This window comes from Phyllobates terribilis, unplaced genomic scaffold (genome assembly GCF_046119375.1).
Source record: "Phyllobates terribilis strain yellow unplaced genomic scaffold, ASM4611937v1 Scaffold_1__5_contigs__length_1240528914, whole genome shotgun sequence".
Classification (NCBI taxonomy): Eukaryota; Metazoa; Chordata; class Amphibia; order Anura; family Dendrobatidae; genus Phyllobates; species Phyllobates terribilis.
The window spans coordinates 1,215,722,449-1,215,750,001 of NW_027362761.1; the positions used below are offsets into that span (position 1 = coordinate 1,215,722,449).

General features: G+C 32.6%; 1 protein-coding gene across 2 annotated transcripts in view; it reads left to right on the forward strand.

Annotated features, from left to right (window-relative positions):
• LOC141164434 (shootin-1-like) overlaps nucleotides 1-27,553 on the forward strand; it is an 89,729-nt gene that overhangs the window by 44,478 nt on the left and 17,698 nt on the right. For both annotated transcript variants that reach the window (XM_073649649.1, XM_073649660.1), the window contains exon 15: nucleotides 4,266-4,434. In XM_073649649.1, the coding sequence (XP_073505750.1) occupies nucleotides 4,266-4,316 (51 nt within the window). In that variant the 3' untranslated portion in view covers nucleotides 4,317-4,434. The remainder of the gene's footprint in view (nucleotides 1-4,265; nucleotides 4,435-27,553) is intronic.

Below are 27,553 nucleotides of genomic sequence, written 5' to 3' on the forward strand. Positions count from 1 at the left end.
CTGTATGGCATCTGTATGGCATCCGTGTGGCATCTGTATGGCATCCGTGTGGCATCTGTATGGCATCCGTGTGGCATCTGTATGGCATCTGTATAGCATCCGTATGGCATCTGTATGGCATCTGTATGGCATCCATGTGGCATCCGTATGGCATCTGTATAGCATCCGTATGGCATCTGTATGGCATCTGTATGGCATCCGTATGGCATCTGTATGGCATCCGTATGGCATCCGTGTGGCATCTGTATGGCATCTGTATAGCATCCGTATGGCATCTGTATGGCATCTGTATGGCATCCATGTGGCATCCGTATGGCATCCGTATGGCATCTGTATAGCATCCATATGGCATCTGTATGGCATCCGTATGGCATCCGTATGGCATCTGTATGGCATCTGAATGGCATCTGAATGGCATCTGTATGGCATCTGTATGGCATCTGTATGGTATCTGTGTGGCATCTGTGTGGCATCTGTGTGGCATCTGTATGGCATCTGTATGGCATCCGTATGGCATCCGTGTGGCATCTGTATGGCATCTGTATGGCATCTGAATGGCATGCTTTTGCAATCCGTATGTAATGCGCTTTTAACATCAGCTTTTACATACTGTAATTCTCTATGTAGCTTAAAGCTAGCTTATAAACTAATAAAGCAGTCTATAATATAACGCTACAAGCGTCCCTCTGTCTGAAGCCTTTATAGACTGCGCATGCGTGACGCACAATCTGGCTCCAGACAGAAGACAGGTAAGAGGAGTGTATGGCGCCGGAGATCGCGGTATGTGTAGGCACTGAACGCATACTGCGATCTCTGGCGTCATACTTACATACTTACCTGACCGGGAGGAGCGTTGCCGCGGCGCCTCTCTTCTCGCCGGAGACCGGGGCAGGAGTGAAGGCGTTGGAATCGGCGCATGCTCATAGCGCTATCCGGCGCCATTTTACTGAAGACACATTTGCAGTGTGTCTTCAGCAAAATGGCGCCGGACAGCGGGTATGGGCACGCACGTACTCCGGTGCCACACTCTTCCCCCGGCCTCCGGCAGAACAGGACACATCAGCGCTGGAGCACAGGGAAGAAAGGGGAGTATAAGTGTTTATTTTTGTATGTGTGCAGCGTGAAAGGGATGAGGGGGCCAAACATATCAGGATTGGGGGATGAGGGGGCTACACATGCCAGGATTGGGGAATGAGGAGTATCATACATACCAGGATTGAGGGGTCCTGGTATGCATGGCATCCCTCATCCCCATCCTGGTATGCATGGCACCCCTCATCCCTATACTGGTATGCATGGCACCCCCACATCCCTATCCTTGTATGTATGGTACTCCTCATCCTGGTATGGATTGCACTCCTCATCCCCAATCCTGGTATGCATGCCAGGATTGGGATGAGGGGTACCATACATACCAGGATTGTGGGTGAGGGGTGCCATGCATACCAAGATTGGTGGTGAAGGGTGCCATGCATACCAGGATGGGGATGAGGGGTGCCATGCATACCAGGATGGGGATGAGGGTGCCATGCATACCAGGATAGGATGGGGGGCAGGATGGGGGCAGCACATACCAGCATGGGAGACCATATACCAATAAAAATTCTCGCCACCCTTGCGTAGAACGGGTTCAATAGCTAGTCTTATTTACAGATATAGAATAAATATGATCGATGTCCTGTAGATATTTAATGTCACAAGTCCTCTACATATAATCAACTAGCACCCTTTAGTGCCTTTCATGTGGCACTAAAGGGTGTTTAGTCTTTTTAAACCTATTAAATAAATAATTAATTTAAAAATAAATGGTGTGGGGTCCCCCTTATTTTTAATAACCAGCTGAGGGAAAGCAGACAGCTGAGGGCTGGTGTTATTATTCTGAGAAGGGGGCAATACACATGGAGCTTTCCAGGCTATTAATATCAGCTCCCAGCTGTCTGCTTAGCCTTTACTGGTTATTAAAAAGGGGAAAAACAAAAAAAAATGACGTGGGGTCCCCCCTATTTTTAATAACCAGCAAAGGCTAAGCAGACAGCTGCAGGCTGATATTAATAGGCTGGAAAGGGGCCATTGATATTGGGCCCCCTCCCAGACTAATAACACTAGATACACATGATGAAGGCACAGGAGGGCCAATCCTCAACTCATTCCAAGTAACATTATGAATAAAACGTTTAAATTATTTTTGTCTCATATTCCTGCACCGTTTTATGTCTGTGTTTAAAGCTGAATCACTATATGTGAAATAAACTGGTTGTATATCCAAAGGAGTGTGTGGTGAATCACAACTTATAATAACACCAGCCCCCAGCCGCCCCAGAAATGGCATATCCATTAGATGCCCCAATTCTGACGCTTAGCCTCAGCTCTTCCCGCTTGCCTTGGTGCGTTGGCAATCGGAGCAATGGTTTTGGGGTTGATGTCAGCTGTGTAATGTCCTCTGACATCAAGCTGATGGCTTAGTAATGGAGAGACGTCTATAAGACACCCCCATTACTAACCCCGTAGTCAAAAGAAAGAAACACAGAGAAAAGTCCTTTAATTGTACAAAGCACTCCCCGACCCTCTTTTACCCATTTAATACCATTAAAAAAATAAAATAATCTAAAGGGGTCCTCCGTAAATCCATAACACTGAGGTCCACGACGATCCCCAACTCTGCTAAATGCAGAGGCTGTGATGAGCGGTGTCATCAGTAGATGTAGAGAAGAACCTAGGCTAAGCTCCAGAGTTGGAGCATCTAATAGATGTGCCATTTCTGGGGTGGATGAGGGCTGGTGTTGTTATTCTGGGAGGTAACCAACTTCCATGGCCCCTTCCCAGTCTATTAATATCAGCCTGCAGCTGTCTGCTTAGCCTTTGCTGGTGATTAAATATAGGGGGGACTCCATGTCATTATTTTTTTGCCTCATCCCTTTTAATAACTAGTAAAGGCTAAGCAGATAGCTGTGAACTGATATTAATAGTCTGGAAAGCTCCATGAATATTGGCCCCTTCACAGATTAATAACACCAGCCCCCCAGCTGTCTGCTTTACCTCAGCTGGTTATAAAAATAAGAGGGACCTCACTCCATTTTTTTTCACTTAATTTTAGATTTATTAGCTAAATACATTTACTGTAAACTACACACACACACTGCACCACTAATTATACATCTAACTGACATCTATCTATCTAATCTAACGGGTCACGCTGTAATTTTACTCTACTTGACTGATGAAATGTCGGGTTTCCTATGAGATGTCTGTTTAAAAATTGGACGGGAGGCGCATGATCCGTGTGCAGTGCGATTTTTTTTCTCGCATCCATTGACTTCCATTGGTGAGTCTTATCCGATACACGCAGCCACTCACAGCATGCTGCAATTTTTTTCTCAGTCCGATCTGAGCTGTGAAAAAAAAATCACAAATGAGCACAAAATCATTCAATAACATTAGTCAGAGCGCAATCCGATTTTTTATTGAATTTTAGTCGTCTGATTTATATGCAGATGAGTATGAGCTCTAAAAGTTGAAATAAGACAGCAGAATTCTGAAAACAGCTCTAAAGGTAACTGAAGTATTAAGTAATCGTAAAAGAAAAAAAGATTACACAACATACTATGCAGCTTTCACATAACTAAAAAACCCTTCAGGAAAGTGTCAGGGATTAAGCACACGCACGATCCCGATTACTCACTACGTAGTTATCGGCATGCGAGCAGTGAGCGTATGGTGTACACACCTCTGAATTCCAACGTATGGAATATGTGTATATGCCCCCGTACAGTCACTGCCAGCTTCACGATAGCCCAATAATATTATTCGTTGCCACCACCGATCAGTTAGTTTTTTAAAAGATATAAAATACATTACAAGCCAGAATAGATGCCTGCTTCCTGGTAGAGTATATGGCTTTGGGGGAGGAACAATTACAGAACAGAAGAAACAACTATTACATTTTATATTTAATCCAAAGGGAGGCAGTATTTATGAAAAAAATACACAAAAGATTTCCCCGTCCCTTTCAGTCTCTGGCTCATATGTTCAAAGGTGTCTAATCGTCACCCATGTCTCTCTGTTTGGTATGGTAATTAGCTTGGTTAATTGAGTTTGCCAATTCTTGTGTGTACTGCCATTTGAATAGAGACAGCTCCTTAGATTGCTAGCTCTTGTCCCTTGCAAATGGTATAGGGGAGGGGGAAGAGTGAGAGGGATTTCAGAGGGAGAGAGAGATTTGTAATATTTTCTGTAACAGAAAGTAATGGCCTTTGTTTCACCTTCAGGACACTGTGAGGAAACCAGCACGAAAACCTAGCCGCCGGCGAATGAGCTGAAAAGCCAAGGAAAGCGAGCTGGAGTCAGTATTGCAAAGACGTCGTCGAATAGTAGATATTCCTCAAAAGATGGACAGTATTCAGAAGACAGAAACTACTACAAAGAACTCAGAGAAAAGTAAGTAGGAGAGAGAAAGAAAAGAGCAAAGTTCTGAGCAGTATTATAGTAGTTATATTCTTGTACATAGGGGGCAGTATTATAGTAGTTATATTCTTGTACATAAGAGCAGTATTATAGTAGTTATATTCTTGTACATAGGAGCAGTATTATAGTAGTTATATTCTTGTACATAGGGAGCAGTATTATAGTAGTTATATTCTTGTACATAGGGAGCAGTATTATAGTAGTTATATTCTTGTACATAGGAGCAGTATTATAGTAGTTATATTCTTGTACATAGGGGGCAGTATTATAGTAGTTATATTCTTGTACATAGGGGCAGTATTATAGTAGTTATATTCTTGTACATAGGAGCAGTATTATAGTAGTTCTATTCTTGTACATAGGGGCAGTATTATAGTAGTTATATTCTTGTACATAGGGAGCAGTATTATAGTAGTTATATTCTTGTACATAGGAGCAGTATTATAGTAGTTATATTCTTGTACATAGGAGCAGTATTATAGTAGTTATATTCTTGTACATAGGGAGCAGTATTATAGTAGTTATATTCTTGTACATAGGGGCAGTATTATAGTAGTTATATTCTTGTACATAGGAGCAGTATTATATTTTTTATATTCTGTACATAGGGGCAGTATTATAGTAGTTATATTCTTGCACATAGGGGGCAGTATTATAGTAGTTATATTCTTGTACATAGGAGCAGTATTATAGTAGTTATATTCTTGTACATAGGAGCAGTATTATAGTAGTTATATTCTTGTACATAGGAGCAGTATTATAGTAGTTATATTCTTGTACATAGGGAGCAGTATTATATTTTTTATATTCTGTACATAGGGGCAGTATTATAGTAGTTACATTCTTGTACATAGGAGCAGTATTATAGTAGTTATATTCTTGTACATAGGAGCAGTATTATATTTTTTATATTCTGTACATAGGGGCAGTATTATAGTAGTTATATTCTTGCACATAGGGGGCAGTATTATAGTAGTTATATTCTTGTACATAGGAGCAGTATTATAGTAGTTATATTCTTGTACATAGGAGCAGTATTATAATAGTTATATTCTTGTACATAGGAGCAGTATTATAGTAGTTATATTCTTGTACATAGGAGCAGTATTATATTTTTTATATTCTGTACATAGGGGCAGTATTATATTAGTTATATTCTTGCACATAGGGGGCAGTATTATAGTAGTTATATTCTTGTACATAGGAGCAGTATTATAGTAGTTATATTCTTGTACATAGGAGCAGTATTATAGTAGTTATATTATTGTACATAGGAGCAGTATTATATTTTTTATATTCTGTACATAGGGGCAGTATTATAGTAGTTATATTCTTGTACATAGGGGGCAGTATTATAGTAGTTATATTCTTGTACATAGGGAGCAGTATTATAGTAGTTATATTCTTGTACATAGAGGGCAGTATTATAGTAGTTATATTCTTGTACATAGGGGGCAGTATTATAGTAGTTATATACTTGTACATAGGGGCAGGATTATAGTAGTTATATTCTTGTACATAGGAGGCAGTATTATAGTAGTTATATTCTTGTACATAGGAGCAGTATTATAGTAGTTATATTCCTGTACATAGGAGCAGTATATAGTAGTTATATTCTTGTACATAGGGGGCAGTATTATAGTAGTTATATTCTTGTACATAGGGGCAGTATTATAGTAGTTATATTCTTGTACATAGGGGGCAGTATTATAGTAGTTATATTCTTGTACATAGAGGCAGTATTATAGTAGTTATATTCTTGTATATAGGAGCAGTATTATAGTAGTTATATTCTTGTACATAGTGGGCAGTATTATAGTAGTTATATTCTTGTACATAGGAGCAGTATTATAGTAGTTATATTCCTGTACATAGGAGCAGTATATAGTAGTTATATTCTTGTACATAGGGGCAGTATTATAGTAGTTATATTCTTGTACATAGGGGGCAGTATTATAGTAGTTATATTCTTGTACATAGGGGGCAGTATTATAGTAGTTATATTCTTGTACATAGGGGGCAGTATTATAGTAGTTATATTCTTGTACATAGAGGCAGTATTATAGTAGTTATATTCTTGTATATAGGAGCAGTATTATAGTAGTTATATTCTTGTACATAGTGGGCAGTATTATAGTAGTTATATTCTTGTACATAGGGAGCAGTATTATAGTAGTTATATTCTTGTACATAGGAGCAGTATTATAGTAGTTATATTCTTGTACATAGGGGCAGTATTATAGTAGTTATATTCTGGCACATAGGAGCAGTATTATAGTAGTTATATTCTTGTACATAGGGGCAGTATTATAGTAGTTATATTCTTGTACATAGGGGCAGTATTATAGTAGTTATATTCTTGCACATAGGAGCAGTATTATAGTAGTTATATTCTTGTACATAGGGGCAGTATTATAGTAGTTACATTCTTGTACATAGGAGCAGTATTATAGTAGTTATATTCTTGTACATAGGAGCAGTATTATAGTAGTTATATTCTTGTACATAGGAGCAGTATTATAGTAGTTATATTCTTGTACATAGGAGCAGTATTATATTTTTTATATTCTGTACATAGGGGCAGTATTATAGTAGTTATATTCTTGCACATAGGGGGCAGTATTATAGTAGTTATATTCTTGTACATAGGAGCAGTATTATAGTAGTTATATTCTTGTACATAGGAGCAGTATTATAGTAGTTATATTCTTGTACATAGGAGCAGTATTATATTTTTTATATTCTGTACATAGGGGCAGTATTATATTAGTTATATTCTTGCACATAGGGGGCAGTATTATAGTAGTTATATTCTTGTACATAGGAGCAGTATTATAGTAGTTATATTCTTGTACATAGGAGCAGTATTATAGTAGTTATATTCTTGTACATAGGAGCAGTATTATATTTTTTATATTCTGTACATAGGGGCAGTATTATATTAGTTATATTCTTGCACATAGGGGGCAGTATTATAGTAGTTATATTCTTGTACATAGGGGGCAGTATTATAGTAGTTATATTCTTGTACATAGGGAGCAGTATTATAGTAGTTATATTCTTGTACATAGAGGGCAGTATTATAGTAGTTATATTCTTGTACATAGGTGCAGTATTATAGTAGTTATATTCTTGTACATAGGTGGCAGTATTATAGTAGTTATATTCTTGTACAAAGGGGCAGGATTATAGTAGTTATATTTTTGTACATAGGAGGCAGTATTATAGTAGTTATATTCTTGTACATAGGAGCAGTATTATAGTAGTTATATTCCTGTACATAGGAGCAGTATATAGTAGTTATATTCTTGTACATAGGGGGCAGTATTATAGTAGTTATATTCTTGTACATAGGGGCAGTATTATAGTAGTTATATTCTTGTACATAGTGGGCAGTATTATAGTAGTTATATTCTTGTACATAGGGGGCAGTATTATAGTAGTTATATTCTTGTACATAGAGGCAGTATTATAGTAGTTATATTCTTGTATATAGGAGCAGTATTACAGTAGTTATATTCTTGTACATAGTGGGCAGTATTATAGTAGTTATATTCTTGTACATAGGGAGCAGTATTATAGTAGTTATATTCTTGTACATAGGAGCAGTATTATAGTAGTTATATTCTTGTACATAGGGGCAGTATTATAGTAGTTATATTCTTGTACATAGGGGCAGTATTATAGTAGTTATATTCTTGCACATAGTAGCAGTATTATAGTAGTTATATTCTTGTACATAGGGGCAGTATTATAGTAGTTATATTCTTGTACATAGGGAGCAGTATTATAGTAGTTCTATTCTTGTACATAGGAGGCAGCATTATAGTAGTTATATTCTTGTACATAGGGGGCAGTATTATAGTAGTTATATTCTTGCACATAGGAGCAGTATTATAGTAGTTATATTCTTGTAAATAGGGGCAGTATTATAGTAGTTATATTCTTGTACATAGGGAGCAGTATTATAGTAGTTATATTCTTGTACATAGGAGCATTGTTATAGTAGTTATATTCTTGTACATAGGGGCAGTATTATAGTAGTTATATTCTTGTACATAGGGAGCAGTATTATAGTAGTTCTATTCTTGTACATAGGAGGCAGTATTATAGTAGTTATATTCTTGTACATAGGGGGCAGTATTATAGTAATTATATTCTTGCACATAGGAGCAGTATTATAGTAGTTATATTCTTGTAAATAGGGGCAGTATTATAGTAGTTAAATTCTTGTACATAGGGGCAGTATTATAGTAGTTATATTCTTGCACACAGGGGCAGTATTATAGTAGTTATATTCTTGTACATAGGGGACAGTATTATAGTAGTTATATTCTTGTACATAGGGGGCAGTATTATAGTAGTTATATTCTTGTACATAGGGAGCAGAATTATAGTAGTTATATTCTTGTACATAGGGGCAGTATTATAGTAGTTCTATTCTTGTACATAGGAGCAGTATTATAGTAGTTCTATTCTTGTACATAGGGGGCAGTATTATAGTAGTTCTATTCTTGTACATAGGGGGCAGTATTATAGTAGTTATATTCTTGTACATAGGAGCAGTATTATAGTAGTTATATTCTTGTAGATAGGGGCAGTATTATAGTAGTTATATTCTTGTACATAGGAGCAGTATTATAGTAGTTATATTCTTGTACATAGGGGGCAGTATTATAGTAGTTATATTCTTGTACATAGGGGCAGTATTATAGTAGTTATATTCTTGTACATAGAAGCTGTATTATAGTAGTTATATTCTTGTACATAGGAGCAGTATTATAGTAGTTATATTCTTGTACATAGGGGGCAGTATTATAGTAGTTATATTCTTGTACATAGGAGCAGTATTATAGTAGTTATATTCTTGTACATAGGGGCAGTATTATAGTAGTTATATTCTTGTACATAGGAGGCAGTATTATAGTAGTTATATTCTTGTACATAGGAGCTGTATTATAGTAATTATATTCTTGTACATAGGGGCAGTATTATAGTAGTTATATTCTTGTACATAGGGGGCAGTATTATAGTAGTTATATTCTTGTACATAGGAGCAGTATTATAGTAGTTATATTCTTGTACATAGGAGCAGTATTATAGTAGTTATATTCTTGTACATACAAGCAGTATTATAGTAGTTATATTCTTGTACATAGGGGGCAGTATTATAGAAGTTATATTTTTGTACATAGGAGCAGTATTATAGTAGTTATATTCTTGTATATAGGAGCAGTATTATAGTAGTTATATTCTTGTACATAGGGGGCAGTATTATAGTAGTTATATTCTTGTACATAGGGGCAGTATTATAGTAGTTATATTCTTGTACATAGGGGGCAGTTTTATAGTAGTTATATTCTTGTACATAGGAGGCAGTATTATAGTAGTTATATTCTTGTACATAGGAGCTGTATTATAGTAATTATATTCTTGTACATAGGGGCAGTATTATAGTAGTTATATTCTTGTACATAGGAGCAGTATTATAGTAGTTATATTCTTGTACAAAGGAGCAGTATTATAGTAGTTATATTCTTGTATATAGGGGCAGTATTATAGCAGTTATATTCTTGTACATAGGGGCAGTATTATAGTAGTTATATTCTTGTACATAGGGGTAGTATTATAGTAGTTATATTCTTGTACATAGGAGCAGTATTATAATAGTTATATTCTTGTACATAGGGGTCAGTATTATAGTAGTTATATTCTTGTACATAGGGGGCAGTATTATAGTAGTTATATTCTTGTACATAGGGAGCAGTATTATAGTAGTTATATTCTTGTACATAGGAGCAGTATTATAGTAGTTATATTCTTCTACATAGGGGACAGTATTATAGTAGTTATATTTTTGTACATAGGGGCAGTATTATAGTAGCTATATTCTTATACATAGGAGCAGTATTATAGTAGTTATATTCTTGTACATAGGAGCAGTATTATAGTAGTTATATTCTTGTACATAGGGGCAGTATTATAGTAGTCATATTCTTGTACATAGGGGCAGTATTATAGTAGTTATATTCTTGTACATAGGAGCAGTATTATAGTAGTTATATTCTTGTACATAGGAGCAGTATTATAGTAGTTATATTCTTGTACATAGGGAGCAGTATTATAGTAGTTATATTCTTGTACATAGGAGCAGTATTATAGTAGTTATATTCTTGTACATAGGAGCAGTATTATAGTAGTTATATTCTTGTACATAGGAGGCAGTATTATAGTAGCTATATTCTTGTACATAGGAGCAGTATTATAGTAGTTATATTCTTGTACATAGGAGCAGTATTATAGTAGTTATATTCTTGTACATAGGGGCAGTATTATAATAGTTATATTCTTGTACATAGGAGCAGTATTATAGTAGTTATATTCTTGTACATAGGGGCAGTATTATAGTAGTTATATTCTTGTACATAGGGGGCAGTATTATAGTAGTTATATTCTTGTACATAGGAGCAGTATTATAGTAGTTATATTCTTGTACATAGGGGTAGTATTATAGTAGTTATATTCTTGTACATAGGGGGCAGTATTATAGTAGTTATATTCTTGTAGGAGCAGTATTATAGTAGTTATATTCTTGTACATAGGAGCAGTATTATATTTTTTATATTCTTGTACATAGGAGCAGTATTATAGTAGTTATATTCTTGTACATAGGGGCAGTATTATAGTAGTTATATTCTTGTATATAGGGGGCAGTATTATAGTAGTTATATTCTTGTACATAGGAGCAGTATTATAGTAGTTATATTCTTGTACATAGGGGGCAGTATTATAGTAGTTATATTCTTGTACATAGGGGGCAGTATTATAGTAGTTATATTCTTGTACATAGGGGGCAGTATTATAGTAGTTATATTCCTGTACATAGGAGCAGTATTATAGTAGTTATATTCTTGTACATAGGGGGCAGTATTATAGTAGTTATATTCTTGTACATAGGGGCAGTATTATAGTAGTTATATTCTTGTACATAGGGGGCAGTTTTATAGTAGTTATATTCTTGTACATAGGAGGCAGTATTATAGTAGTTACATTCTTGTACATAGGAGCTGTATTATAGTAGTTATATTCTTGTACATAGGAGCAGTATTATAGTAGTTATATTCTTGTACATAGGAGCAGTATTATAGTAGTTATATTCTTGTACATAGGGGCAGTATTATAGTAGTTATATTCTTGTACATAGGGGCAGTATTATAGTAGTTATATTCTTGTACATAGGAGCAGTATTATAATAGTTATATTCTTGTACATAGGGGTCAGTATTATAGTAGTTATATTCTTGTACATAGGGGGCAGTATTATAGTAGTTATATTCTTGTACATAGGGAGCAGTATTATAGTAGTTATATTCTTGTACATAGGAGCAGTATTATAGTAGTTATATTCTTGTATATAGGGAGCAGTATTATAGTAGTTATATTCTTGTACATAGGGGGCAGTATTATAGTAGTTATATTCTTGTACATAGGGGCAGTATTATAGTAGTTATATTCTTGTACATAGGAGCAGTATTATAGTAGTTCTATTCTTGTACATAGGGGCAGTATTATAGTAGTTATATTCTTGTACATAGGGAGCAGTATTATAGTAGTTATATTCTTGTACATAGGAGCAGTATTATAGTAGTTATATTCTTGTACATAGGAGCAGTATTATAGTAGTTATATTCTTGTACATAGGGAGCAGTATTATAGTAGTTATATTGTTGTACATAGGGGCAGTATTATAGTAGTTATATTCTTGTACATAGGAGCAGTATTATATTTTTTATATTCTGTACATAGGGGCAGTATTATAGTAGTTATATGCTTGCACATAGGGGGCAGTATTATAGTAGTTATATTCTTGTACATAGGAGCAGTATTATAGTAGTTATATTCTTGTACATAGGAGCAGTATTATAGTAGTTATATTCTTGTACATAGGAGCAGTATTATAGTAGTTATATTCTTGTACATAGGGAGCAGTATTATATTTTTTATATTCTGTACATAGGAGCAGTATTATAGTAGTTATATTCTTGTACATAGGAGCAGTATTATAGTAGTTATATTCTTGTACATAGGAGCAGTATTATATTTTTTATATTCTGTACATCGGGGCAGTATTATAGTAGTTATATTCTTGCACATAGGGGGCAGTATTATAGTAGTTATATTCTTGTACATAGGAGCAGTATTATAGTAGTTATATTCTTGTACATAGGAGCAGTATTATAGTAGTTATATTCTTGTACATAGGAGCAGTATTATATTTTTTATATTCTGTACATAGGGGCAGTATTATATTAGTTATATTCTTGCACATAGGGGGCAGTATTATAGTAGTTATATTCTTGTACATAGGAGCAGTATTATAGTAGTTATATTCTTGTACATAGGAGCAGTATTATAGTAGTTATATTCTTGTACATAGGAGCAGTATTATATTTTTTATATTCTGTACATAGGGGCAGTATTATAGTAGTTATATTCTTGTACATAGGGGGCAGTATTATAGTAGTTATATTCTTGTACATAGGGAGCAGTATTATAGTAGTTATATTCTTGTACATAGAGGGCAGTATTATAGTAGTTATATTCTTGTACATAAGTGCAGTATTATAGTAGTTATATTCTTGTACATAGGGGGCAGTATTATAGTAGTTATATTCTTGTACATAGGGGCAGGATTATAGTAGTTATATTCTTGTACATAGGAGGCAGTATTATAGTAGTTATATTCTTGTACATAGGAGCAGTATTATAGTAGTTATATTCCTGTACATAGGAGCAGTATATAGTAGTTATATTCTTGTACATAGGGGGCAGTATTATAGTAGTTATATTCTTGTACATAGGGACAGTATTATAGTAGTTATATTCTTGTACATAGTGGGCAGTATTATAGTAGTTATATTCTTGTACATAGGGGGCAGTATTATAGTAGTTATATTCTTGTACATAGAGGCAGTATTATAGTAGTTATATTCTTGTATATAGGAGCAGTATTATAGTAGTTATATTCTTGTACATAGTGGGCAGTATTATAGTAGTTATATTCTTGTACATAGGGAGCAGTATTATAGTAGTTATATTCTTGCACATAGGAGCAGTATTATAGTAGTTATATTCTTGTACATAGGGGCAGTATTATAGTAGTTATATTCTTGTACATAGGGGCAGTATTATAGTAGTTATATTCTTGCACATAGGAGCAGTATTATAGTAGTTATATTCTTGTACATATGGGCAGTATTATAGTAGTTATATTCTTGTACATAGGAGCAGTATTATAGTAGTTATATTCTTGTACATAGGAGCAGTATTATAGTAGTTATATTCTTGTACATAGGAGCAGTATTATAGTAGTTATATTCTTGTACATAGGAGCAGTATTATATTTTTTATATTCTGTACATAGGGGCAGTATTATAGTAGTTATATTCTTGCACATAGGGGGCAGTATTATAGTAGTTATATTCTTGTACATAGGAGCAGTATTATAGTAGTTATATTCTTGTACATAGGAGCAGTATTATAGTAGTTATATTCTTGTACATAGGAGCAGTATTATAGTAGTTATATTCTTGTACATAGGAGCAGTATTATATTTTTTATATTCTGTACATAGGGGCAGTATTATATTAGTTATATTCTTGCACATAGGGGGCAGTATTATAGTAGTTATATTCTTGTACATAGGAGCAGTATTATAGTAGTTATATTCTTGTACATAGGAGCAGTATTATAGTAGTTATATTCTTGTACATAGGAGCAGTATTATATTTTTTATATTCTGTACATAGGGGCAGTATTATATTAGTTATATTCTTGCACATAGGGGGCAGTATTATAGTAGTTATATTCTTGTACATAGGGGGCAGTATTATAGTAGTTATATTCTTGTACATAGGAGGCAGTATTATAGTAGTTATATTCTTGTACATAGGAACAGTATTATAGTAGTTATATTCCTGTACATAGGAGCAGTATATAGTAGTTATATTCTTGTACATAGGGGGCAGTATTATAGTAGTTATATTCTTGTACATAGGGGCAGTATTATAGTAGTTATATTCTTGTACATAGTGGGCAGTATTATAGTAGTTATATTCTTGTACATAGGGGGCAGTATTATAGTAGTTATATTCTTGTACATAGAGGCAGTATTATAGTAGTTATATTCTTGTATATAGGAGCAGTATTATAGTAGTTATATTCTTGTACATAGTGGGCAGTATTATAGTAGTTATATTCTTGTACATAGGGAGCAGTATTATAGTAGTTATATTCTTGTACATAGGAGCAGTATTATAGTAGTTATATTCTTGTACATAGGGGCAGTATTATAGTAGTTATATTCTTGTACATAGGGGCAGTATTATAGTAGTTATATTCTTGCACATAGTAGCAGTATTATAGTAGTTATATTCTTGTACATAGGGGCAGTATTATAGTAGTTATATTCTTGTACATAGGGAGCAGTATTATAGTAGTTCTATTCTTGTACATAGGAGGCAGTATTATAGTAGTTATATTCTTGTACATAGGGGGCAGTATTATAGTAGTTAAATTCTTGCACATAGGAGCAGTATTATAGTAGTTATATTCTTGTAAATAGGGGCAGTATTATAGTAGTTATATTCTTGTACATAGGGAGCAGTATTATAGTAGTTATATTCTTGTACATAGGAGCATTGTTATAGTAGTTATATTCTTGTACATAGGGGCAGTATTATAGTAGTTATATTCTTGTACATAGGGAGCAGTATTATAGTAGTTCTATTCTTGTACATAGGAGGCAGTATTATAGTAGTTATATTCTTGTACATAGGGGGCAGTATTATAGTAGTTATATTCTTGCACATAGGAGCAGTATTATAGTAGTTATATTCTTGTAAATAGGGGCAGTATTATAGTAGTTATATTCTTGTACGTAGGGGCAGTATTATAGTAGTTATATTCTTGTACACAGGGGCAGTATTATAGTAGTTATATTCTTGTACATAGGGGACAGTATTATAGTAGTTATATTCTTGTACATAGGGGGCAGTATTGTAGTAGTTATATTCTTGTACATAGGGAGCAGAATTATAGTAGTTATATTCTTGTACATAGGGGCAGTATTATAGTAGTTCTATTCTTGTACATAGGAGCAGTATTATAGTAGTTCTATTCTTGTACATAGGGGGCAGTATTATAGTAGTTCTATTCTTGTACATAGGGGGCAGTATTATAGTAGTTATATTCTTGTACATAGGAGCAGTATTATAGTACTTATATTCTTGTAGATAGGGGCAGTATTATAGTAGTTATATTCTTGTACATAGGAGCAGTATTATAGTAGTTATATTCTTGTACATAGGGGGCAGTATTATAGTAGTTATATTCTTGTACATAGGGGCAGTATTATAGTAGTTATATTCTTGTACATAGAAGCTGTATTATAGTAGCTATATTCTTGTACATAGGAGCAGTATTATAGTAGTTATATTCTTGTACATAGGGGGCAGTATTATAGTAGTTATATTCTTGTACATAGGAGCAGTATTATAGTAGTTATATTCTTGTACATAGGGGCAGTATTATAGTAGTTATATTCTTGTACATAGGAGGCAGTATTATAGTAGTTATATTCTTGTACATAGGAGCTGTATTATAGTAATTATATTCTTGTACATAGGGGCAGTATTATAGTAGTTATATTCTTGTACATAGGGGGCAGTATTATAGCAGTTATATTCTTGTACATAGGAGCAGTATTATAGTAGTTATATTCTTGTACATAGGAGCAGTATTATAGTAGTTATATTCTTGTACATAGAAGCAGTATTATAGTAGTTATATTCTTGTACATAGGGGGCAGTATTATAGTAGTTATATTTTTGTACATAGGAGCAGTATTATAGTAGTTATATTCTTGTACATAGGAGCAGTATTATAGTAGTTATATTCTTGTACATAGGGGGCAGTATTATAGTAGTTATATTCTTGTACATAGGGGCAGTATTATAGTAGTTATATTCTTGTACATAGGGGGCAGTTTTATAGTAGTTATATTCTTGTACATAGGAGGCAGTATTATAGTAGTTATATTCTTGTACATAGGAGCTGTATTATAGTAATTATATTCTTGTACATAGGGGCAGTATTATAGTAGTTATATTCTTGTACATAGGAGCAGTATTATAGTAGTTATATTCTTGTACATAGGAGCAGTATTATAGTAGTTATATTCTTGTATATAGGGGCAGTATTATAGCAGTTATATTCTTGTACATAGGGGCAGTATTATAGTAGTTATATTCTTGTACATAGGGGCAGTGTTATAGTAGTTATATTCTTGTACATAGGAGCAGTATTATAATAGTTATATTCTTGTACATAGGGGTCAGTATTATAGTAGTTATATTCTTGTACATAGGGGGCAGTATTATAGTAGTTATATTCTTGTACATAGGGAGCAGTATTATAGTAGTTATATTCTTGTACATAGGAGCTGTATTATAGTAGTTATATTCTTCTACATAGGGGACAGTATTATAGTAGTTATATTTTTGTACATAGGGGCAGTATTATAGTAGCTATATTCTTATACATAGGAGCAGTATTATAGTAGTTATATTCTTGTACATAGGAGCAGTATTATAGTAGTTATATTCTTGTACATAGGGGCAGTATTATAGTAGTCATATTCTTGTACATAGGGGCAGTATTATAGTAGTTATATTCTTGTACATAGGAGCAGTATTATAGTAGTTATATTCTTGTACATAGGAGCAGTATTATAGTAGTTATATTCTTGTACATAGGGAGCAGTATTATAGTAGTTATATTCTTGTACATAGGAGCAGTATTATAGTAGTTATATTCTTGTACATAGGAGCAGTATTATAGTAGTTATATTCTTGTACATAGGAGGCAGTATTATAGTAGCTATATTCTTGTACATAGGAGCAGTATTATAGTAGTTATATTCTTGTACATAGGAGCAGTATTATAGTAGTTATATTCTTGTACATAGGGGCAGTATTATAGTAGTTATATTCTTGTACATAGGAGCAGTATTATAGTAGTTATATTCTTGTACATAGGGGCAGTATTATAGTAGTTATATTCTTGTACATAGGGGGCAGTATTATAGTAGTTATATTCTTGTAGGAGCAGTATTATAGTAGTTATATTCTTGTACATAGGAGCAGTATTATATTTTTTATATTCTTGTACATAGGAGCAGTATTATAGTAGTTATATTCTTGTACATAGGGGCAGTATTATAGTAGTTATATTCTTGTATATAGGGGGCAGTATTATAGTAGTTATATTCTTGTACATAGGAGCAGTATTATAGTAGTTATATTCTTGTACATAGGGGGCAGTATTATAGTAGTTATATTCTTGTACATAGGGGGCAGTATTATAGTAGTTATATTCTTGTACATAGGGGGCAGTATTATAGTAGTTATATTCTTGTACATAGGAGCAGTATTATAGTAGTTATATTCTTGTACATAGGGGGCAGTATTATAGTAGTTATATTCTTGTACATAGGGGCAGTATTATAGTAGTTATATTCTTGTACATAGGGGGCAGTTTTATAGTAGTTATATTCTTGTACATAGGAGGCAGTATTATAGTAGTTATATTCTTGTACATAGGAGCTGTATTATAGCAGTTATATTCTTGTACATAGGAGCAGTATTATAGTAGTTATATTCTTGTACATAGGAGCAGTATTATAATAGTTATATTCTTGTACATAGGGGTCAGTATTATAGTAGTTATATTCTTGTACATAGGGGGCAGTATTATAGTAGTTATATTCTTGTACATAGGGAGCAGTATTATAGTAGTTATATTCTTGTACATAGGAGCAGTATTATATTTTTTATATTCTGTACATAGGGGCAGTATTATAGTAGTTATATTCTTGCACATAGGGGGCAGTATTATAGTAGTTATATTCTTGTACATAGGAGCAGTATTATAGTAGTTATATTCTTGTACATAGGAGCAGTATTATAGTAGTTATATTCTTGTACATAGGAGCAGTATTATAGTAGTTATATTCTTGTACATAGGGAGCAGTATTATATTTTTTATATTCTGTACATAGGGGCAGTATTATAGTAGTTACATTCTTGTACATAGGAGCAGTATTATAGTAGTTATATTCTTGTACATAGGAGCAGTATTATATTTTTTATATTCTGTACATAGGGGCAGTATTATAGTAGTTATATTCTTGCACATAGGGGGCAGTATTATAGTAGTTATATTCTTGTACATAGGAGCAGTATTATAGTAGTTATATTCTTGTACATAGGAGCAGTATTATAATAGTTATATTCTTGTACATAGGAGCAGTATTATAGTAGTTATATTCTTGTACATAGGAGCAGTATTATATTTTTTATATTCTGTACATAGGGGCAGTATTATATTAGTTATATTCTTGCACATAGGGGGCAGTATTATAGTAGTTATATTCTTGTACATAGGAGCAGTATTATAGTAGTTATATTCTTGTACATAGGAGCAGTATTATAGTAGTTATATTCTTGTACATAGGAGCAGTATTATATTTTTTATATTCTGTACATAGGGGCAGTATTATAGTAGTTATATTCTTGTACATAGGGGGCAGTATTATAGTAGTTATATTCTTGTACATAGGGAGCAGTATTATAGTAGTTATATTCTTGTACATAGAGGGCAGTATTATAGTAGTTATATTCTTGTACATAGGGGGCAGTATTATAGTAGTTATATACTTGTACATAGGGGCAGGATTATAGTAGTTATATTCTTGTACATAGGAGGCAGTATTATAGTAGTTATATTCTTGTACATAGGAGCAGTATTATAGTAGTTATATTCCTGTACATAGGAGCAGTATATAGTAGTTATATTCTTGTACATAGGGGGCAGTATTATAGTAGTTATATTCTTGTACATAGGGGCAGTATTATAGTAGTTATATTCTTGTACATAGGGGGCAGTATTATAGTAGTTATATTCTTGTACATAGAGGCAGTATTATAGTAGTTATATTCTTGTATATAGGAGCAGTATTATAGTAGTTATATTCTTGTACATAGTGGGCAGTATTATAGTAGTTATATTCTTGTACATAGGAGCAGTATTATAGTAGTTATATTCCTGTACATAGGAGCAGTATATAGTAGTTATATTCTTGTACATAGGGGCAGTATTATAGTAGTTATATTCTTGTACATAGGGGGCAGTATTATAGTAGTTATATTCTTGTACATAGGGGGCAGTATTATAGTAGTTATATTCTTGTACATAGGGGGCAGTATTATAGTAGTTATATTCTTGTACATAGAGGCAGTATTATAGTAGTTATATTCTTGTATATAGGAGCAGTATTATAGTAGTTATATTCTTGTACATAGTGGGCAGTATTATAGTAGTTATATTCTTGTACATAGGGAGCAGTATTATAGTAGTTATATTCTTGTATATAGGAGCAGTATTATAGTAGTTATATTCTTGTATATAGGAGCAGTATTATAGTAGTTATATTCTTGTACATAGTGGCAGTATTATAGTAGTTATATTCTTGTACATAGGAGCAGTATTATAGTAGTTATATTCTTGTACATAGGGGCAGTATTATAGTAGTTATATTCTGGCACATAGGAGCAGTATTATAGTAGTTATATTCTTGTACATAGGGGCAGTATTATAGTAGTTATATTCTTGTACATAGGGGCAGTATTATAGTAGTTATATTCTTGCACATAGGAGCAGTATTATAGTAGTTATATTCTTGTACATAGGGGCAGTATTATAGTAGTTACATTCTTGTACATAGGAGCAGTATTATAGTAGTTATATTCTTGTACATAGGAGCAGTATTATAGTAGTTATATTCTTGTACATAGGAGCAGTATTATAGTAGTTATATTCTTGTACATAGGAGCAGTATTATATTTTTTATATTCTGTACATAGGGGCAGTATTATAGTAGTTATATTCTTGCACATAGGGGGCAGTATTATAGTAGTTATATTCTTGTACATAGGGGGCAGTATTATAGTAGTTATATTCTTGTACATAGGAGCAGTATTATAGTAGTTATATTCTTGTACATAGGAGCAGTATTATAGTAGTTATATTCTTGTACATAGGAGCAGTATTATATTTTTTATATTCTGTACATAGGGGCAGTATTATATTAGTTATATTCTTGCACATAGGGGGCAGTATTATAGTAGTTATATTCTTGTACATAGGAGCAGTATTATAGTAGTTATATTCTTGTACATAGGAGCAGTATTATAGTAGTTATATTCTTGTACATAGGAGCAGTATTATATTTTTTATATTCTGTACATAGGGGCAGTATTATATTAGTTATATTCTTGCACATAGGGGGCAGTATTATAGTAGTTATATTCTTGTACATAGGGGGCAGTATTATAGTAGTTATATTCTTGTACATAGGGAGCAGTATTATAGTAGTTATATTCTTGTACATAGAGGGCAGTATTATAGTAGTTATATTCTTGTACATAGGTGCAGTATTATAGTAGTTATATTCTTGTACATAGGTGGCAGTATTATAGTAGTTATATTCTTGTACATAGGGGCAGGATTATAGTAGTTATATTTTTGTACATAGGAGGCAGTATTATAGTAGTTATATTCTTGTACATAGGAGCAGTATTATAGTAGTTATATTCCTGTACATAGGAGCAGTATATAGTAGTTATATTCTTGTACATAGGGGGCAGTATTATAGTAGTTATATTCTTGTACATAGGGGCAGTATTATAGTAGTTATATTCTTGTACATAGTGGGCAGTATTATAGTAGTTATATTCTTGTACATAGGGGGCAGTATTATAGTAGTTATATTCTTGTACATAGAGGCAGTATTATAGTAGTTATATTCTTGCATATAGGAGCAGTATTACAGTAGTTATATTCTTGTACATAGTGGGCAGTATTATAGTAGTTATATTCTTGTACATAGGGAGCAGTATTATAGTAGTTATATTCTTGTACATAGGAGCAGTATTATAGTAGTTATATTCTTGTACATAGGGGCAGTATTATAGTAGTTATATTCTTGTACATAGGGGCAGTATTATAGTAGTTATATTCTTGCACATAGTAGCAGTATTATAGTAGTTATATTCTTGTACATAGGGGCAGTATTATAGTAGTTATATTCTTGTACATAGGGAGCAGTATTATAGTAGTTCTATTCTTGTACATAGGAGGCAGCATTATAGTAGTTATATTCTTGTACATAGGGGGCAGTATTATAGTAGTTATATTCTTGCACATAGGAGCAATATTATAGTAGTTATATTCTTGTAAATAGGGGCAGTATTATAGTAGTTATATTCTTGTACATAGGGAGCAGTATTATAGTAGTTATATTCTTGTACATAGGAGCATTGTTATAGTAGTTATATTCTTGTACATAGGGGCAGTATTATAGTAGTTATATTCTTGTACATAGGGAGCAGTATTATAGTAGTTCTATTCTTGTACATAGGAGGCAGTATTATAGTAGTTATATTCTTGTACATAGGGGGCAGTATTATAGTAGTTATATTCTTGCACATAGGAGCAGTATTATAGTAGTTATATTCTTGTAAATAGGGGCAGTATTATAGTAGTTATATTCTTGTACATAGGGGCAGTATTATAGTAGTTATATTCTTGCACACAGGGGCAGTATTATAGTAGTTATATTCTTGTACATAGGGGACAGTATTATAGTAGTTATATTCTTGTACATAGGGGGCAGTATTATAGTAGTTATATTCTTGTACATAGGGAGCAGAATTATAGTAGTTATATTCTTGTACATAGGGGCAGTATTATAGTAGTTCTATTCTTGTACATAGGAGCAGTATTATAGTAGTTCTATTCTTGTACATAGGGGGCAGTATTATAGTAGTTCTATTCTTGTACATAGGGGGCAGTATTATAGTAATTATATTCTTGTACATAGGAGCAGTATTATAGTAGTTATATTCTTGTAGATAGGGGCAGTATTATAGTAGTTATATTCTTGTACATAGGAGCAGTATTATAGTAGTTATATTCTTGTACATAGGGGGCAGTATTATAGTAGTTATATTCTTGTACATAGGGGCAGTATTATAGTAGTTATATTCTTGTACATAGAAGCTGTATTATAGTAGTTATATTCTTGTACATAGGAGCAGTATTATAGTAGTTATATTCTTGTACATAGGGGGCAGTATTATAGTAGTTATATTCTTGTACATAGGAGCAGTATTATAGTAGTTATATTCTTGTACATAGGGGCAGTATTATAGTAGTTATATTCTTGTACATAGGAGGCAGTATTATAGTAGTTATATTCTTGTACATAGGAGCTGTATTATAGTAATTATATTCTTGTACATAGGGGCAGTATTATAGTAGTTATATTCTTGTACATAGGGGGCAGTATTATAGTAGTTATATTCTTGTACATAGGAGCAGTATTATAGTAGTTATATTCTTGTACATAGGAGCAGTATTATAGTAGTTATATTCTTGTACATACAAGCAGTATTATAGTAGTTATATTCTTGTACATAGGGGGCAGTATTATAGAAGTTATATTTTTGTACATAGGAGCAGTATTATAGTAGTTATATTCTTGTATATAGGAGCAGTATTATAGTAGTTATATTCTTGTACATAGGGGGCAGTATTATAGTAGTTATATTCTTGTACATAGGGGCAGTATTATAGTAGTTATATTCTTGTACATAGGGGGCAGTTTTATAGTAGTTATATTCTTGTACATAGGAGGCAGTATTATAGTAGTTATATTCTTGTACATAGGAGCTGTATTATAGTAATTATATTCTTGTACATAGGGGCAGTATTATAGTAGTTATATTCTTGTACATAGGAGCAGTATTATAGTAGTTATATTCTTGTACAAAGGAGCAGTATTATAGTAGTTATATTCTTGTATATAGGGGCAGTATTATAGCAGTTATATTCTTGTACATAGGGGCAGTATTATAGTAGTTATATTCTTGTACATAGGGGTAGTATTATAGTAGTTATATTCTTGTACATAGGAGCAGTATTATAATAGTTATATTCTTGTACATAGGGGTCAGTATTATAGTAGTTATATTCTTGTACATAGGGGGCAGTATTATAGTAGTTATATTCTTGTACATAGGGAGCAGTATTATAGTAGTTATATTCTTGTACATAGGAGCAGTATTATAGTAGTTATATTCTTCTACATAGGGGACAGTATTATAGTAGTTATATTTTTGTACATAGGGGCAGTATTATAGTAGCTATATTCTTATACATAGGAGCAGTATTATAGTAGTTATATTCTTGTACATAGGAGCAGTATTATAGTAGTTATATTCTTGTACATAGGGGCAGTATTATAGTAGTCATATTCTTGTACATAGGGGCAGTATTATAGTAGTTATATTCTTGTACATAGGAGCAGTATTATAGTAGTTATATTCTTGTACATAGGAGCAGTATTATAGTAGTTATATTCTTGTACATAGGGAGCAGTATTATAGTAGTTATATTCTTGTACATAGGAGCAGTATTATAGTAGTTATATTCTTGTACATAGGAGCAGTATTATAGTAGTTATATTCTTGTACATAGGAGGCAGTATTATAGTAGCTATATTCTTGTACATAGGAGCAGTATTATAGTAGTTATATTCTTGTACATAGGAGCAGTATTATAGTAGTTATATTCTTGTACATAGGGGCAGTATTATAATAGTTATATTCTTGTACATAGGAGCAGTATTATAGTAGTTATATTCTTGTACATAGGGGCAGTATTATAGTAGTTATATTCTTGTACATAGGGGGCAGTATTATAGTAGTTATATTCTTGTACATAGGAGCAGTATTATAGTAGTTATATTCTTGTACATAGGGGTAGTATTATAGTAGTTATATTCTTGTACATAGGGGGCAGTATTATAGTAGTTATATTCTTGTAGGAGCAGTATTATAGTAGTTATATTCTTGTACATAGGAGCAGTATTATATTTTTTATATTCTTGTACATAGGAGCAGTATTATAGTAGTTATATTCTTGTACATAGGGGCAGTATTATAGTAGTTATATTCTTGTATATAGGGGGCAGTATTATAGTAGTTATATTCTTGTACATAGGAGCAGTATTATAGTAGTTATATTCTTGTACATAGGGGGCAGTATTATAGTAGTTATATTCTTGTACATAGGGGGCAGTATTATAGTAGTTATATTCTTGTACATAGGGGGCAGTATTATAGTAGTTATATTCCTGTACATAGGAGCAGTATTATAGTAGTTATATTCTTGTACATAGGGGGCAGTATTATAGTAGTTATATTCTTGTACATAGGGGCAGTATTATAGTAGTTATATTCTTGTACATAGGGGGCAGTTTTATAGTAGTTATATTCTTGTACATAGGAGGCAGTATTATAGTAGTTACATTCTTGTACATAGGAGCTGTATTATAGTAGTTATATTCTTGTACATAGGAGCAGTATTATAGTAGTTATATTCTTGTACATAGGAGCAGTATTATAGTAGTTATATTCTTGTACATAGGGGCAGTATTATAGTAGTTATATTCTTGTACATAGGGGCAGTATTATAGTAGTTATATTCTTGTACATAGGAGCAGTATTATAATAGTTATATTCTTGTACATAGGGGTCAGTATTATAGTAGTTATATTCTTGTACATAGGGGGCAGTATTATAGTAGTTATATTCTTGTACATAGGGAGCAGTATTATAGTAGTTATATTCTTGTACATAGGAGCAGTATTATAGTAGTTATATTCTTGTATATAGGGAGCAGTATTATAGTAGTTATATTCTTGTACATAGGGGGCAGTATTATAGTAGTTATATTCTTGTACATAGGGGCAGTATTATAGTAGTTATATTCTTGTACATAGGAGCAGTATTATAGTAGTTCTATTCTTGTACATAGGGGCAGTATTATAGTAGTTATATTCTTGTACATAGGGAGCAGTATTATAGTAGTTATATTCTTGTACATAGGAGCAGTATTATAGTAGTTATATTCTTGTACATAGGAGCAGTATTATAGTAGTTATATTCTTGTACATAGGGAGCAGTATTATAGTAGTTATATTGTTGTACATAGGGGCAGTATTATAGTAGTTATATTCTTGTACATAGGAGCAGTATTATATTTTTTATATTCTGTACATAGGGGCAGTATTATAGTAGTTATATGCTTGCACATAGGGGGCAGTATTATAGTAGTTATATTCTTGTACATAGGAGCAGTATTATAGTAGTTATATTCTTGTACATAGGAGCAGTATTATAGTAGTTATATTCTTGTACATAGGAGCAGTATTATAGTAGTTATATTCTTGTACATAGGGAGCAGTATTATATTTTTTATATTCTGTACATAGGAGCAGTATTATAGTAGTTATATTCTTGTACATAGGAGCAGTATTATAGTAGTTATATTCTTGTACATAGGAGCAGTATTATATTTTTTATATTCTGTACATCGGGGCAGTATTATAGTAGTTATATTCTTGCACATAGGGGGCAGTATTATAGTAGTTATATTCTTGTACATAGGAGCAGTATTATAGTAGTTATATTCTTGTACATAGGAGCAGTATTATAGTAGTTATATTCTTGTACATAGGAGCAGTATTATATTTTTTATATTCTGTACATAGGGGCAGTATTATATTAGTTATATTCTTGCACATAGGGGGCAGTATTATAGTAGTTATATTCTTGTACGTAGGAGCAGTATTATAGTAGTTATATTCTTGTACATAGGAGCAGTATTATAGTAGTTATATTCTTGTACATAGGAGCAGTTTTATATTTTTTATATTCTGTACATAGGGGCAGTATTATAGTAGTTATATTCTTGTACATAGGGGGCAGTATTATAGTAGTTATATTCTTGTACATAGGGAGCAGTATTATAGTAGTTATATTCTTGTACATAGAGGGCAGTATTATAGTAGTTATATTCTTGTACATAAGTGCAGTATTATAGTAGTTATATTCTTGTACATAGGGGGCAGTATTATAGTAGTTATATTCTTGTACATAGGGGCAGGATTATAGTAGTTATATTCTTGTACATAGGAGGCAGTATTATAGTAGTTATATTCTTGTACATAGGAGCAGTATTATAGTAGTTATATTCCTGTACATAGGAGCAGTATATAGTAGTTATATTCTTGTACATAGGGGGCAGTATTATAGTAGTTATATTCTTGTACATAGGGACAGTATTATAGTAGTTATATTCTTGTACATAGTGGGCAGTATTATAGTAGTTATATTCTTGTACATAGGGGGCAGTATTATAGTAGTTATATTCTTGTACATAGAGGCAGTATTATAGTAGTTATATTCTTGTATATAGGAGCAGTATTATAGTAGTTATATTCTTGTACATAGTGGGCAGTATTATAGTAGTTATATTCTTGTACATAGGGAGCAGTATTCTAGTAGTTATATTCTTGCACATAGGAGCAGTATTATAGTAGTTATATTCTTGTACATAGGGGCAGTATTATAGTAGTTATATTCTTGTACATAGGGGCAGTATTATAGTAGTTATATTCTTGCACATAGGAGCAGTATTATAGTAGTTATATTCTTGTACATATGGGCAGTATTATAGTAGTTATATTCTTGTACATAGGAGCAGTATTATAGTAGTTATATTCTTGTACATAGGAGCAGTATTATAGTAGTTATATTCTTGTACATAGGAGCAGTATTATAGTAGTTATATTCTTGTACATAGGAGCAGTATTATATTTTTTATATTCTGTACATAGGGGCAGTATTATAGTAGTTATATTCTTGCACATAGGGGGCAGTATTATAGTAGTTATATTCTTGTACATAGGAGCAGTATTATAGTAGTTATATTCTTGTACATAGGAGCAGTATTATAGTAGTTATATTCTTGTACATAGGAGCAGTATTATAGTAGTTATATTCTTGTACATAGGAGCAGTATTATATTTTTTATATTCTGTACATAGGGGCAGTATTATATTAGTT